General features: G+C 46.5%; 1 protein-coding gene across 2 annotated transcripts in view; it reads left to right on the plus strand.

Annotated features, from left to right (window-relative positions):
- FBXO16 (F-box protein 16) overlaps positions 1–14,309 on the plus strand; it is a 110,310-nt gene that overhangs the window by 18,878 nt on the left and 77,123 nt on the right. For both annotated transcript variants that reach the window (XM_077489242.1, XM_077489241.1), the window contains exon 3: positions 1,443–1,478. In XM_077489242.1, coding sequence (XP_077345368.1) covers positions 1,443–1,478 — 36 coding nt within the window. The remainder of the gene's footprint in view (positions 1–1,442; positions 1,479–14,309) is intronic.

Raw genomic sequence — 14,309 nt, forward strand, 5'->3', positions numbered from 1 at the left:
AGTGTGTAGTGTAGGGGAAGAGGCAGATTTGAGATAAATATATACAAATGATTACTCTTAAAAATGTAGACTGACAATGTATAATAGAAAACAGATTACAGCGCACACATGCAAAAATTACATATTTCCTGCAAGGCTAGTTAAAAACACCTGAACATATTAAAAAATACAGGGGGTGACAATGTATAATGGGGGGGGGGGGGCACTGATACAGATTTTCGCCAAGGTCGCTGGAGACCCTAGGTACACCTCTGTTTCCACCATCCCTGTGCTGAGTTCCCAAGTCTTTACACCTGCTGTGCCCATTATGAGGGTTTCCACCATCCCTGTGCTGAGTTCCCAAGTCTTTACACCTGCTGTGCCCATTATGAGGGTTTCCACCATCCCTGTGCTGAATTTCCAGGCCTATACACCTGCTGTGCCCATTGTGAGGGGTTCTTACCATCTCTGCCGCATTGAGTTCCTGGTTCTGTAAACCTACTGTGCCCATTTTGGGGGTACCCCCTCCATGCGCTAAGTCCCTGGGTCTATATACCTGCTGTGCCTATTATGAGGGGTTCCCACCATCCCTGTTTTTATTTATTTTATATTATTGCGAATGTAACAGGCGGGGCACACAAAGAGGGGTGGGGACACTCAAAGCTCCCAGGTAGACAGAGTCGGGAGTTATGGGTGGGAAAGCTCACTGTTGGTTTATCCTGGACATGTAGGGAGTCGGGGGCTGACTCCACCCACCAGGATCCATTTATAGCTAGAACAGAACTTTTAGGTGGACCGACCCTTAAAGAATAATGCTAGAAGGTGCTGTTTGTACATAATGGAGGATTAAGGCTTTCTCACTCCAAAGCCGCTTGACTTTCAGCTTTGCGACTTTCAAATGCTATTTAATATACTCAATGCATTCAAGTCACAAGAAAGTTGCATCAAAGTAGTGCAGGCAACTTTTTTGGAGTCCCTGCAACTTGAGTCACAGCAATTAGAACAGTGGCCATTAAAATACATGTTTTTCGACTTGTCATGCGACTTGAAGGACTAGTAAGTACAGAGCTTTAAAGGCCTTTTTTTTTCTTCTGGCTCTCTATACATTTCACAGACAGGAACCCCTAAACATGTGTAACATATTATTTTGTGTTTTTTTGCCTCCTTTTTCTAGTCTGTATTTGAAACATTATAACATATATCATTGTCAGACTTGTAAAGAAATTTGCTGTGTGAATGCCTCACAGCTGTCACAAATATCCCCTGTATTGTCTCTAATATGTTTATTTCTTAAGATAGTTCTAGTGGCCATAAAGCAGTATTTTCCAGATTTAGGTTTTTCAGAAAAATACTAATACATTATGGCCACTAGATTGAGCAGATGATAATAGGAAATAAACATAATACACAATTGAATGATGTGTACATGTGATTTACAGCTGTGAACCTTTCTATTTACATAGGTGTTTGAAGAAAGAAGAGATTTGCTCGGAAAATGGGTGAGTTGTAATTCTTCAGGCCTGGTTGACATCACACTGTAATGATCGGTCATATTCACTCCTCTACTAGTCCGTAAAGTTCTCCAAGAGGCCCAGAACTATCTTATCTATGTAAGCTTGTTGGTTATCCAATTTCAGAAACATAGCCATTAATGTGGAGTTGCCCCCCCCCCCCCAGCCATTAAAATGGTGTCTCCCCTCCCCCCATGGCTAGTAATATGCAGTTGCCCCATACAAGGGCATTAATATGGAGTTGCCCTTCTATGGCCATCAATATGAACTTTCCTCCAATGACCATTAATATGAAGTTGCCTCCCTATGGCCATTAATATACAGTTGAACCCCCCCCCCCCCCCCCCATGGCCATTAATATGCATTTGCCTCATCCAAGGCCAATTTTATGGAGTTGAACACCCATAGTCATTAATATGGAGTTGCCCCTCTATGGCCATCAATATGAATTTTACCCCAATGGCCATTAACCACTTGAGACCGGCGCTATAGCCGAATTACAGCTACAGTATGGACCTCCTTTGCCGGGACTACGTCTATTGACGTCGTCCCGTGTACGAGCGGCCTGCGCGGCGTGCTCTGTGATCGGCGAGTCTATGAGACTCGCCTGATTACCGATCCGAGCAAGGGGTCGATCCCGACCCCCCTTATCACATGATCAGCTGTCAGCCAATGACAGCTGATCATGTGATACAACGGAGCCGGTAATCGGCTATTATTCATCCTCGCGCTGTCAGCGCGAGGAGAAAAAAAGAGCCGATCACCCGCGACCGTGATCGGGACATCAGTCCCGATCACGGCCAGCCCTGCCAGTGCCACCCAGCAGTGCCCACAGTGCCACCCAGCAGTGCCCACAATCTGCCTCAACAAAGGTGCCCAGCAGTGCCACCTATCAGAGCCACCTATCAGTGCCCATCAATCCCATCTATCAGTGGTACCTATCAGTGCCCCTTAGTGCCACCCATCCGTGCCATCTTATCTGTGCCCATCGGTGCCGCCTTATCTGTGCCCATCGGTGCAGCCTTATCTGTGCCTATCAGTGCCCACCAGTGCAGCCTATCAGTGCCGCCTCATCAGCGCACTTCAATGAAGGAGAAAAATGACCTGTTTGCAAAATTTTATGACAAACTATTAAACATGATTTTTATTTTTTTTTGCATCTTTTTTTGTTTAGCAAAAAACAAAACTCCCAGCTGTGATTAAATACCACCAAAAGAAAGCTCTATTTGTGGGAAAAAAATGATAAAAATTTAATTCGGGTACAGTGTTGTATGCCCGCGCAATTGTCATTCAAAGTGCATCAGCGCTGAAAATTGGACTGGGCATGAGGGGGGTTTAAGTGCCCAGTAAGCAAGTGGTTAATATGGAGTTGCCTCCCTATGGTCAGTAGTATAGAGTTGCCCCCCCCCCATGGCCATTGATGTGCAGTTGCCCCATCCAAGACCAAATTTATGGAGTTGACCCCTCATAGTCATTAATATGGAGATGCCCCTCCAGGGGCGGACTGACCATTGGGCCACTCGGGCACTGCCCGAGGGCCCCATGCCACCAGGGGGCCCCATCAGGGCTGCCCCACCTCTCCAGTACCTTCTCAGCCAATAGAAACATGTCTGTGTATACTGTGATTGTATACTGTGTGTGGGTGTGTGTGTATACTGTGTGGCCCCATAATCTCCTATTGCCTGGGGGCCCCATGAGTTGTCAGTCTGCCCCTGTGCCCCTCTATGGCCATCAATATGAACGTTCCTCCAAAGGCCATTAATATGGAGTTGCCCCCCTATGGCCATTAATATAAAGTTGCTCCCCCACCATGACCATTAATTTGCAGTTGCCCCATCCAAGGCCAATTTTATGGAGTTGACCACCCATAGTCATTAATATGGAGTTGCCCTTCTATGATCATGAACATGAACTTTTCTCCAATGGTCTTTATTATGAGGTTGCACCCCCATGGACATTAATATATAGTTGCGCCCCCCCCCCCCACACCCATGGCTAGTAATACGGAGTTGTCCCCCCTATGGCCAGTAATATAGAGGTGCCCCCCCCCCCCCCCCATGGCCATTAATATGCAGTTGTCCTATCCAAGGCCATTAATTAATTTGGAGTCTCCCCCTCGAACATTAACCCTTTCATGACTAAGCCTATTTTTGGCATTTGGTGTTAACAAGTTAAAATCCATATTTTTTGCTAAAAAATTACTTGGAACCCCCAAACATATATTATATAATATATAATGTTTGGGGGTATATTATATATATATATATTATATTATATTATATTATATTAAAAAAATTTTTTTTTAGCAGAGACTCTAGAGAATAAAACGGAGATTGTTGCAATATTTTATGTCACATGGTATTTACGCAGCAGTGTTTTAAACGCAACTTTTTGGGAAAAGGGACACTTTCATGAATTAAAACGAAAACAGTAAAATTAGCCCAATTTTTTTGCATAATGTGAAAGATAATGTTACGCCGAGTAAATAGATACCAAACATGTCACACTTTATAATTGCACGCACTCGTGGATTGACAACAAAGTACGGTACCTAAAAATCTGAATAGGCGATGCTTTAATTTTTTTTTACGGTTACCAGATTAGCGTAACAGAGGAGGTATAGTGCCAGAATTATTGCTCTCGCTCTGACGATCACGGAGATACTGCACATGTGTGATTTGAGCACCGTTTACATATGTGGGCGTGACTTCCGTATGCGTTTGCTTCGCGATCTTGCCGGGACGGCGGGCGCTTTAAAAAATTTTTTTTGATTTATTTTAAAATGACTAAATTGTTAAAAAAAAAAAAAAATCACTGATCACTTTTATTGCTGTCACAAGGAATGTAAACATCCCTTGTGACAGTAATAGGTGGTGACAGGTACTCTTTATGGAGGGATCGGGGGTCTAAAAGACCCCCCACCCCTCCTTTACACTTCAATGTATTCAGATCGCCGAAAACTGCGATTCTGAATACCGTATATTTTTTTAAAACCGGCGCCATTGGCAGCCGAGTAAATGGGAAGTGACGTCATGACGTCGCTTCCGTGTTTACTATGAGGAGACTGGAACGAAGCGGATTACGGCTTCGTTCCAGTTCCTCCCCAGCAGCCGGAGGCAGCGGACATGAAATCGGTGCTCCCGGTCGAGCGGGAGCACCGGTAACAGCAGCGGGAGGGGGGGGCGCCCCCTCCCGCTCCTCCGGCATAACAGCCGACTGGCTTTTAGCCGCATCGGTTGGTATGGCTGGATAGCCAATCGCCCGCTGAAAAAAACGGTACCGGGATGATGCCTGCATGTGCAGGCATCATCCTAGTATACCCCCCGTAAGCCGAGTACGCACATCTGCGTACGCTCGGCGGGAAGGGGTTAATATGCAGTTGCCCCATCATCCAGGGAAATTAATATGGAGTTGTCGTCCTGTGGCCATTAATAAAGAGTTCCTATCCAATCGCGATTATTATAGAGTTGCCAACCCTTGGGCATTAATATGGAGTTGCTTCACTGAGCCTGTGGCAAATTTTCAGTAAAATTTTACTAAGGTTAATATACTGTATAGTTGCCACCCCACACTCGTGGCCATTAATATGGAGTTGCCCCCCTATGGCCATTAATACAGAGTTATCCCCCTTCCCCCACAGCCATTAATATGCAGTTGCCCTATCCAAGGTCATTATTATGGAGTTATCCCCCTATGGCCACTAAAATGGAGTACCCCTACAATGCCCATTATTATAGAGTTACCCCCCTCCCATGGCCATTAATATTGAGTTGCCCCCCTATGGCCATTCATTTTGATTCCCCATCCCCTATGGCCTTTTATATAGAGCTGCTCCCTACTATGGCCATTATTGTGGAGTTAGTGTTACTCCTCCTTTGTGGACATAACAGCCCCCCATTCTTCTTATGCCGCGTACACACGTAGCAGACTATCCGGCGGACTTAGTCTGGCGGACTTTCCGAACGAGCTACTTGCCCACACACGGCACTTTTTTTTCAGCGGACTAATACGGCGTACTAAGTCCGCCGGACTATCCGCCGTACTTTTGAAATGAACGGACTCGCCCACACACGCGGAGGAAAGTCCGCTCATTTTGAGCGCGTCTCCAGGTAGCCGGGGCCAGCGAGGGACTTAAAGGGGGAAAAATCGTTGTGGGGGTCCCCCCCCCAGGTCCATATCAGACGCTTATCCGAGCACGCTACCCGGCCGGCCAGGAAAGGTGGTGGGTGGGGACGAGCGAGCGCCAGGCCGCGTGCCCTCAACATGGGGGGTGCCTTGGGGAAGGGAGGGCTGTGCGGCCCCCCCACCCCAAAGCACCTTGTCCCCATGTTGATGAGGACAAGGGCCTCTTCCCGACAACCCTGGCCGTTGGTTGGCGGGGTCTGCGGGTGGGGGGCTTATCGGAATCCGGGAGCCCCCTTTAATAAGGGGGCCCCCGGATACCGGCCCCCCCACCCTATGTGAATGAGCATGGGGTACAATGTACCCCTACCCATTCACCTGTGAAAAAAAAAATGTACAAAAAAAACCACAACACACAAGGGTTAAAATAGTTTATTGCACAGCTCCGGGGGTCTTCCGTCTTCAGGGGTCTTCTCGCCGGACTCCTCCGCTATCTTCTGCTAGCTCTTTTACTAGCGGAGGAGCCCGGCTTTCTTCTTCGCCGCCGCCCTCTTCTTCCGACTTCGGGGGTCTTGTCCCCCTCTTCGGTTCTTCTTGCCCGGCCACCGTGCCTTCTTATAGCTCTTTTACAAGCGGTGGCCCGGTCTGCTGTCGCTGTCGCCATCTTCTGTTCTCTTCTGGAGATGTTGCCTCGTAGAAAGAAGAAAGCCGGTCTCCTCCGCTAGCAGAAGATAGCGGAGGAGTCCGGCGAGAAGACCCCCGGAGCTTTGCAATAAACTATTTTAACCCTTGTGTGTTGTTTTTTTTTTTTTTTTTTTCCACAGGTGAATGGGTAGGGGTACATTGTACCCCATGCTCATTCACATAGGGTGGGGGGCCGGTATCCGGGGGCCCCCTTATTAAAGGGGGCTCCCGGATTCCGATAAGCCCCCCGCCCGCAGACCCTGACAACTAACATGAGGACAAGGTGCTTTGGGGTGGGGCGCACGCTCGTCCCCACCCCCCTTTCCTGGCCGGCCGGGTAGCGTGCTCGGATAAGGGTCTGATATGGACCTAGGGGGGGACCCCCACGCCGATTTTTTGGCGTAGGGATTCCCCTTTAAGTCCATACCAGGTGACGGGGCCAGCGACGCCTCCTTTGCTGGCCCCGGCTACCTGGAGACGCGCTCAAAATGAGCAGACTTTTGTCCGGGCGGGAAAAGTCCGCTCATTTCAAAAGTACGGCGGACTGGCACACACACGGCCGGATCGTCAGCCGAAATGCAAGTCCAGCGGACGTATTGGAGTGCAAAAATACTTTCTTAGTCTGCCGGACTTTTGGGTAAAAAAAAAGTCAGCCGGAGCACACACGGTGGGATTGTTTTCCACCGGATTGTTTGATCGTGTGTACGAGGCTTAGAAGACCTTCCACAAGATTTTGGAGGGTGTCTGTGAGAATTTGTGGCTAATTGTTGTAAGGTGCGCCCCTCTGGTTCTGCTCGAGCTGGACTTTAGTGGTCACTGGAAAGCCCTTTCAACCGGTTGGGTAAATCAAGACAACCATGCACAATTGAATGGATTATCAAGAATACAATTTATTATTTCCTGTATACAGAATTTATGCACTTCAGACATTGCACAATGACAGAATGCAGGCCCCTTTTGTCAGCCAATCAAATTACACAAGACACAATGGGTTAGGCCTTTTGAGCAACCAATCATATACATCCACATTTATGTTCGTCATACAATAAGCGGAATTTTTAGGGGATTTCTGATAAGAAAAAGTGTGTGTGTGTGTATGTGTGTGTATATATATATATATATATGTATGTGTTTTCATGACCCTAAGCTGTTTATCATAATTTGAACATATTACCGCAGGCCAATGTTCCACTTCGCCCTAAAATGTTCTAAGTCTGCAAAACTTAAATGTCAGCTGCGACCACAAGCGCGTCCTGTTTTTTGCGAAGTTGCACTTCAGAAGAAACTTGCAAAGCATTGCATGTGAAGCTGTTTCCAATAACCTTTATCAAATATATATACATCAGATATGTATATATCTATGCAAGCAGTTTCTACTATAATAAGATGAGTATAAACTTAAAGGGTGACTCTCCCTATCTTTACAATCCCTCCTTTGATCATGGAGGACGAAGTCCTCTCTTGATCATGCTCAGTACCACTTATGTTCTGAGTAGAACATAGCCATGGCGGTGTCTGGGTCTGAAGCGGGAGGTTTGATTTTGGTTATTCTACCCATCAGACTGAATACAATCTTGATGGTAGCATAAATTGCAATTCCCAGGATAAGTATCATGATGAGGATCATTCCTGCTTTTTTAAAGAAGTTCATGATACTATCCCAGAACGAACCAAACCAACCTCCCACGCCAGAGAATGGATTCCAGGAGTCTCCCAGACGTCTCATTCGGTCCTGTAACGTTGCCCTTTCATCATTGTGTCCTTTTATAATTTCATAGTAATCAGTTACCTTCAGGTCCTCGAATGGCTTAGTCAGATTATTCATATATGTGCAGCACAGGCTTTTGTCTCCTGTAATGTCACAAAGTCCAGTGAGGACCATCATCATTCTTTCCTGTCTCTGTTTAATAATTCCTTGTTCAAACAAAATCTTTCTCAGTTCCTCATTTAGCAATCCTATGTCTATAGCGGTTTTATTCATCCAAGAATCTACCAACATCCCAAATTCATCCACCTTGGTGAGAGCATTGTACATACCTGCTCCACCGAATGATGCAAACACTTTATCCCATCAAGTAGTAACTTCTCTTTTGTGTCTCCCGAACTCTAAGTGGCCATGTGCTGGTATCATTGAGACAGGAGAATCTCCTCCTGTGGTCCCCATGAGAGGTATCATTTCTACAAGGGTACACCAACCTGATGTTTTGCTGTACATGGGGTAGGGAATAGTGGTGTGACACCACAGGCCACAACAAACCATCCACCGATGTGGAACATGGGGTGCTGGTACTATCTTGGGGGAACTTAGTTTAGATCGGAGTCCTACAAGGCACAACCAATCTCCCAAAGAGGGGGTATCATCTTCCCCTTGCCCCATCCAAGGGCTGTTCATATGTGTGTCTTGTAACCATTCAAGTGCTCGGGATAAGTTCTATCCTCTGGCACATTTGGATATATTATAACGGGACATATTGGATATTCGATCATCAAGGTTAGGGATATTATGTGTAAGTAGTCCTACTTCTATTGTACCATTCAGAGCTAGGGGTAAGTCTAACATGGTGAAATTTACCAAAGTATCTCTACAAAACTGGGCATTATAGAGATCTTTCCATGCTCCATTTAAGAAACAGAATTGGGGTCTCCTGGTGTACCCAGTAATAAACAAGGGCTTGTTAATTGTAGTAGTTTTTGCTAAAGGGACCTGCTGGGTGATATTTAGCAGCTGTTCTAGGGTGATGGGCCTTCCAACCATGGGAACGGCCCGTGCCCATATGAGAACACACCCAGCATTCAGAATGATTTTGCTTTCTTGGGAAAGCATGCATCATTGTGAAGTGATGTGAGATGGTATCGGGGACTGAATAGGTCTCTGGGTCTAATTGAGCTCCATTATTATCGCTGTCCAAATTTGGTTTTAGGATTTCTTTTCTTGTCTTTGAGAAAGACAATAGTTTTAGTGTTGGTTGTGACAGGGGTATTCAGGTTGTCTGTGGGATCTCCTATGCTGCATCACACTATTGATACCCTTGGCTTCTATCATCTGTTTTTTAAATTTACTCACAAGTTTTTGTGTTGGTAGGTGATTGGGATGCATGCACCACGTTTTGTTCTCCCCTTTGTATGTTGCTAACAATATGATTGCTGCTATATTATATGGCCCATCCCTCCTCTGGATGTGATACCCAGTTACTGCTGCAGCCTGTGCTTTAGACATCTTATCTTCTGTCTGTGTATGGCAGGGGTAAATATAATTCATCCCCATAAATGCAGCTCTGCCCTTGACCCCTATACTGTCATTCCCACTCATTCCACATAATGATGTAAGCCAACACCCAAAAACACTTAATAAGAATACCTTGATGGTTAGTACAATTGACAGAATGAAAATAGCTTTAACATTGCACCTTCTGGGCTTTGTGGATTGGGGCTTGAGGAGACCTAGAAGAAAAGCAACCTGGCTGTGGGACAAAGGGGGTCTGTGGGGCAGGGGACGATGGGGTCAGAGTCTCTTTGGATCCGAAGGGGGAAGGGGGCAGGGAATGATGGCATCAGAGTCTCTTCGGATCCGTTTGGTCCTGGTTTTGGGTACATCTCCGTTTCTTGCTGCTTTCGCTTTGCCACTTTCTTTATCCTTGATGTGTGGATCCATTGCGGGCTTTGGTCGGTCAGAATTGCTGTCCTGGAGACCTTGAGGACTTCAAATGGACCTTGAAAGACGGGACCTGGTTGCTTGCGGACTGCAAGTTGCTTGATCAACACTTTGTCTCCTGGTATGAAGGGATGTGTTGGTTCTGTTGAGAGACGAGAAAAGGTGACGGCAACCTTGTCGTAGGTTTCAGTAAGGCTACTTACCAAATGTTTCACGTGCTCTTTCTGTAAGGAATATAGGTTAGGCTCTTTAACCACTTGCTTACTGGGCACTTAAACCCCCCTCCTGCCCAGACCAATTTTCAGCTTTCAGCGCTGATGCACTTTGAATGACAATTACGCGGTCATACAACACTGTACCCAAATGAAATTTTTATCATTTTTTCCCCACAAATAGAGCTTTCTTTCGGTGGTATTTAATTACAGCTGGGAGTTTTATTTTTTGCTAAACAAAAAAAGATGCAAAATAAAAAATCATGTTTAATAGTTTGTTATAAAATTTTGCAAACAGATAATTTTTCTCCTTCATTGAAATGTGCTGATGAGGCAGCGCTGGTGGGCACTGATAGGCACAGTTAAGCCGACACTAATAGGCACAGTTAAGCCGACACTAATAGGCACAGTTAAGCCGACACTAATAGGCACAGATAAGGTGGCACCGATAGGCACAAATAAGGCAGTACTGATGGGCACTGATGGGCACAGATAAGATGGCACTGATGGGTGGCACGGATGGGTGGTATGGATGGGCACTGATAGGTACCACTGATAGATGGGACTGATGGACACTGATAGGTGGCTCTGCTGGGCACTGATGGGCATCACTGATGTGCACTGGTACATGACACTGTTGGGCGTGGATATGTGGCACTGAGGTGCAGCACTGTGTGTGCGAGGCATATTGTGGGCACTAATGGGTGGCACTTTTTGCCATATTTTAGGTGGCAGGGGGGCACTGATGAGCTGTCCCCAGCTCGCCATGATCGGCTTCCGATTACCAGCTCTGTTGTGATCACATGATCAGCTGCCATTGGCTGACAGCTGATCACGTGGTAAGGGGTCGGGATCGACCCCTTGCTCCGACCTGTGATCAGGCGAGTCTCATAGACTCTCTGATCACAGCGCGCAGGCCGCTCGTGCACGGGACGACGTCGATAGACGTCGTCCTGGCAAAGCAGGTCCGCACTGTAGCCGTCATTCGGCTATAGTGCGGATCACAAGAAGTTAATGTTCCTGTTCATTCTTTCCACTATTCCTGCACTCTGGGCATGGTAAGGAATGTGGAGTTTCCATTGTATCCCCAGAACTTTCACTAATTCTCTGGTGAGTTTTGCTGTGAAAGCTGGCCCCTGGTCAGAGTATATGGTAGCAGCCAAACCGAACCTACTAATCCAATGATTGATTATACATCTAGTGGCTATCCCCGCTGTCTCTCCTGTAACGGGAATGACTTCCGGCCAGGAAGAAAATTTGTCCACCATCACGCAAAGATATTTGATGTTTCCCTTTTTGTTTTGGCATATGTGTGAAATTATTATTATTATTATTCAGGATTTATATAGCGCCAACAGTTTGCGCAGCGCTTTACAATATGAGGGCAGACAGTACACTTGCAATACAAATCAATACAGGAGGGATCAGAGGGCCCTGCTCGTTAGAGCTTACAAACTAGAAGGGAGGGTCAAATTGAAACAAAAGGTATTAACTGTGGGGGGATGAGCTGATGGAGAAAATGAAAATACAGTTAGGTGTGGGTGGGGTAGGCTTCTCTGAAGAGAAGTGTTTTCAGGGATCGTCTAAAAGCTAATAAAGTAAGAGATAAGCGGACAGATTGGGGTAGGGCATTCCATAGGATTGGAGAGGCTTTGGAAAAGTCCTGGAGGCGAGTATAGGAGGGGGTGATGAGGGAGCTAGAGAGCAGGAGGTCTTGAGAGGAACGAAGAGGACGAGTAGGTTGGTATTTAGAGACTAAGCTAGTGATGTAGCTGGGGGCAGAGTTGTGCATGGCTTTGTATGTAGTTGTTGGTATTTTGAATTTAATTCTTTGGCTGAGCGGAAGCCAGTGGAGCGATTGACAGAGAGGAGTAGCAGACACAGAGCGATTGGTAAGGTGGATGAGTCTGGCAGCGGCATTCATAATGGATTGAAGAGGTGATAGACTATGTAGAGGTAAGCCAATGAGAAGGGAGTTGCAGTAGTCGAGGCGGGAGATGACCAGCGAGTGAATTAAGAGCTTTGTTGTGTCATTGGTTAGAAAGGGGCGTATTTTGGAGATGTTGCGGAGGTTGAGGCGGCATGATTTGGACAGTGATTGGATGTGTTGCTTGAAGGAGAGTTCAGAGTCCAGGACTACACCTAGAACCTTGGCGTGAGGGGATGGGCTTATGGTTGTGCCATCAATTTTGACAGTGAGATCAGGGGAAGGGGCATATGGGGGAGAAAAAATTATAAGTTTGGTTTTGGATAGATTGATTTTGAGGAAGTGATGTGACATCCAGACTGATATATCTGATAGTAAATTAGTGATACGTGAGGAGACAGAGGGAGTGAGCTGAGGGGTAGAGAAATAGATTTGGGTGTCGTCAGCATAGAGGTGGTATTGGAAGCCGTGGGAGGCTATCAGTTGACCCAGGGAGGAGGTATAGATTGAAAATAGGAGTGGTCCAAGAACAGAACCTTGGGGGACCCCAACAGAGAAAGGAAGAGGAGAGGAGGGAGTAGAGTTGTAAGAAACGCTAAAGGTGCGGTTGGATAAGTAGGAAGAGAACCATCGTAGAGTAAGGTCACGGAGGCCAAAGGTGTGGAGTTTTTTGAGAAGGAGGGGGTGGTCAACCGTATCAAAGGCAGCAGAGAGGTCCAGGAGGAGGAGTACAGAATAATGTCGATTGGTTTTGGCTGTTAGTAGATCGTTTGTTAGTTTTAGGAGAGCAGTTTCTGTGGAGTGTTGAGGACGAAATCCAGACTGAAGGGGATCGAGAAGGCTATTATCAGCGAGGTGGACACTCAGTCGGTTGTAGACCAGACGTTCGAGTAATTTGGATAAAAAGGGGAGCAAGGAGATGGGGCATAGGTTGTTAGGATTGGATGGGTCCAGTGAGGGTTTTTTAAGTATGGGTTTGACAAGTGCATGTTTTAGAGAGTTGGGGAAGATGCCAGAAGAGAGGGAGAGATTGAAGATGTGAGTTAGAGAGTGTAGCATAGAGTCAGAGGGTGAACGCAGCATTTGCGAGGGAACAGGATCCAGAGGGCAGGTGGTAAGGTGGACATTACCAAGTAGTTTAGCAACTTTGTCTATAGTGGTGGGGTTGAAAGAGGAAAGTAATGATTGTGCCTGTGGGCATGATGTGTAAAGCGTGGAGGGTATCAGAACAGTAGAGAATTCCGCGCGAATTGTATCAATCTTCTGTTTGAAGTGATGGGTGATCTCCTGGGCAGTGAGTGAGTTGGCGGGTGGAGGACGAAGTAGAGAGTTGAAAGTAGAGAAGAGTTGACGGGGACGGGATGATAGGTTGCTGATGAGAGTGATAAAATAGTTCTGCTTGGCAGAGAGGAGGCTAGAATTGTAATTTTGAGGGGAAAATTAATATTGGTTACATATATCTGTATATCCTGCAAGGGACCTAAGGGGGGTGGGAGATGACCATGTAGACCTGTCAGAAACCATGAAACAGACTGAGGCAGAAGTACAATCAAATCACACTTGTTTATTAATAAAAATAAAAAGGTAAATAGAAAAAAGCGTAGTCAAGGATAGCCAGAGTCCTGTAGCCAGATCGGATAGTCAGCCAGTCCAAAGTTCATAAACCAGATCGGGTAATAGCCAGTCCGGAAGTCAGGGATCCAAGGAGAGCAACCGCAAGCAGGATAAGAAGCCAGGAGGGATGTCAGCAAGCCAGCCTTGAAACAAACAGCAGGAGATGGTTCCCTGTGATGTGACCAACGCGAAGGCAAAAGAAAAAGTGAGCAGGAAGGCTTTAAATGGGCAGGTCAGACGAGCATCATCGGGAACAGCTGGTAACTGTGGAAAGAGAAGAGAGCTGGCAATTAGCCGACAGCTGAGTGGCCAGCCCAGAGGAGGAAGGGCTAAGCCAGCCCTGACAAGACCGTGTTTTGGACCCTGAACATTGTTTTGTGCACAGGTGAGGCATGAGTCCACTAGCTGACTGACCAGGGAATGCGCCTTCTGTGTACAAAAGCTTTGGTTATACAGTTGTAAAAAGGGCTTTTTTCCTATGTGTCCAGGACCATGAAGGTATCACAAAATTAAGGGAGCAACAGCTTCTGGGATCCCTATGACTCCCTCCTTGTTTGACCACAATCCATCCGGATTGTGTATCAAACCTGCGAGCACCCAGGTTATAA

This window comes from Lithobates pipiens, unplaced genomic scaffold (assembly GCF_037356315.1).
Source record: "Lithobates pipiens isolate NorthernLeopardFrog02 unplaced genomic scaffold, aLitPip1_a1.2 Scaffold_18, whole genome shotgun sequence".
NCBI classification, from domain to species: domain Eukaryota; kingdom Metazoa; phylum Chordata; class Amphibia; order Anura; family Ranidae; genus Lithobates; species Lithobates pipiens.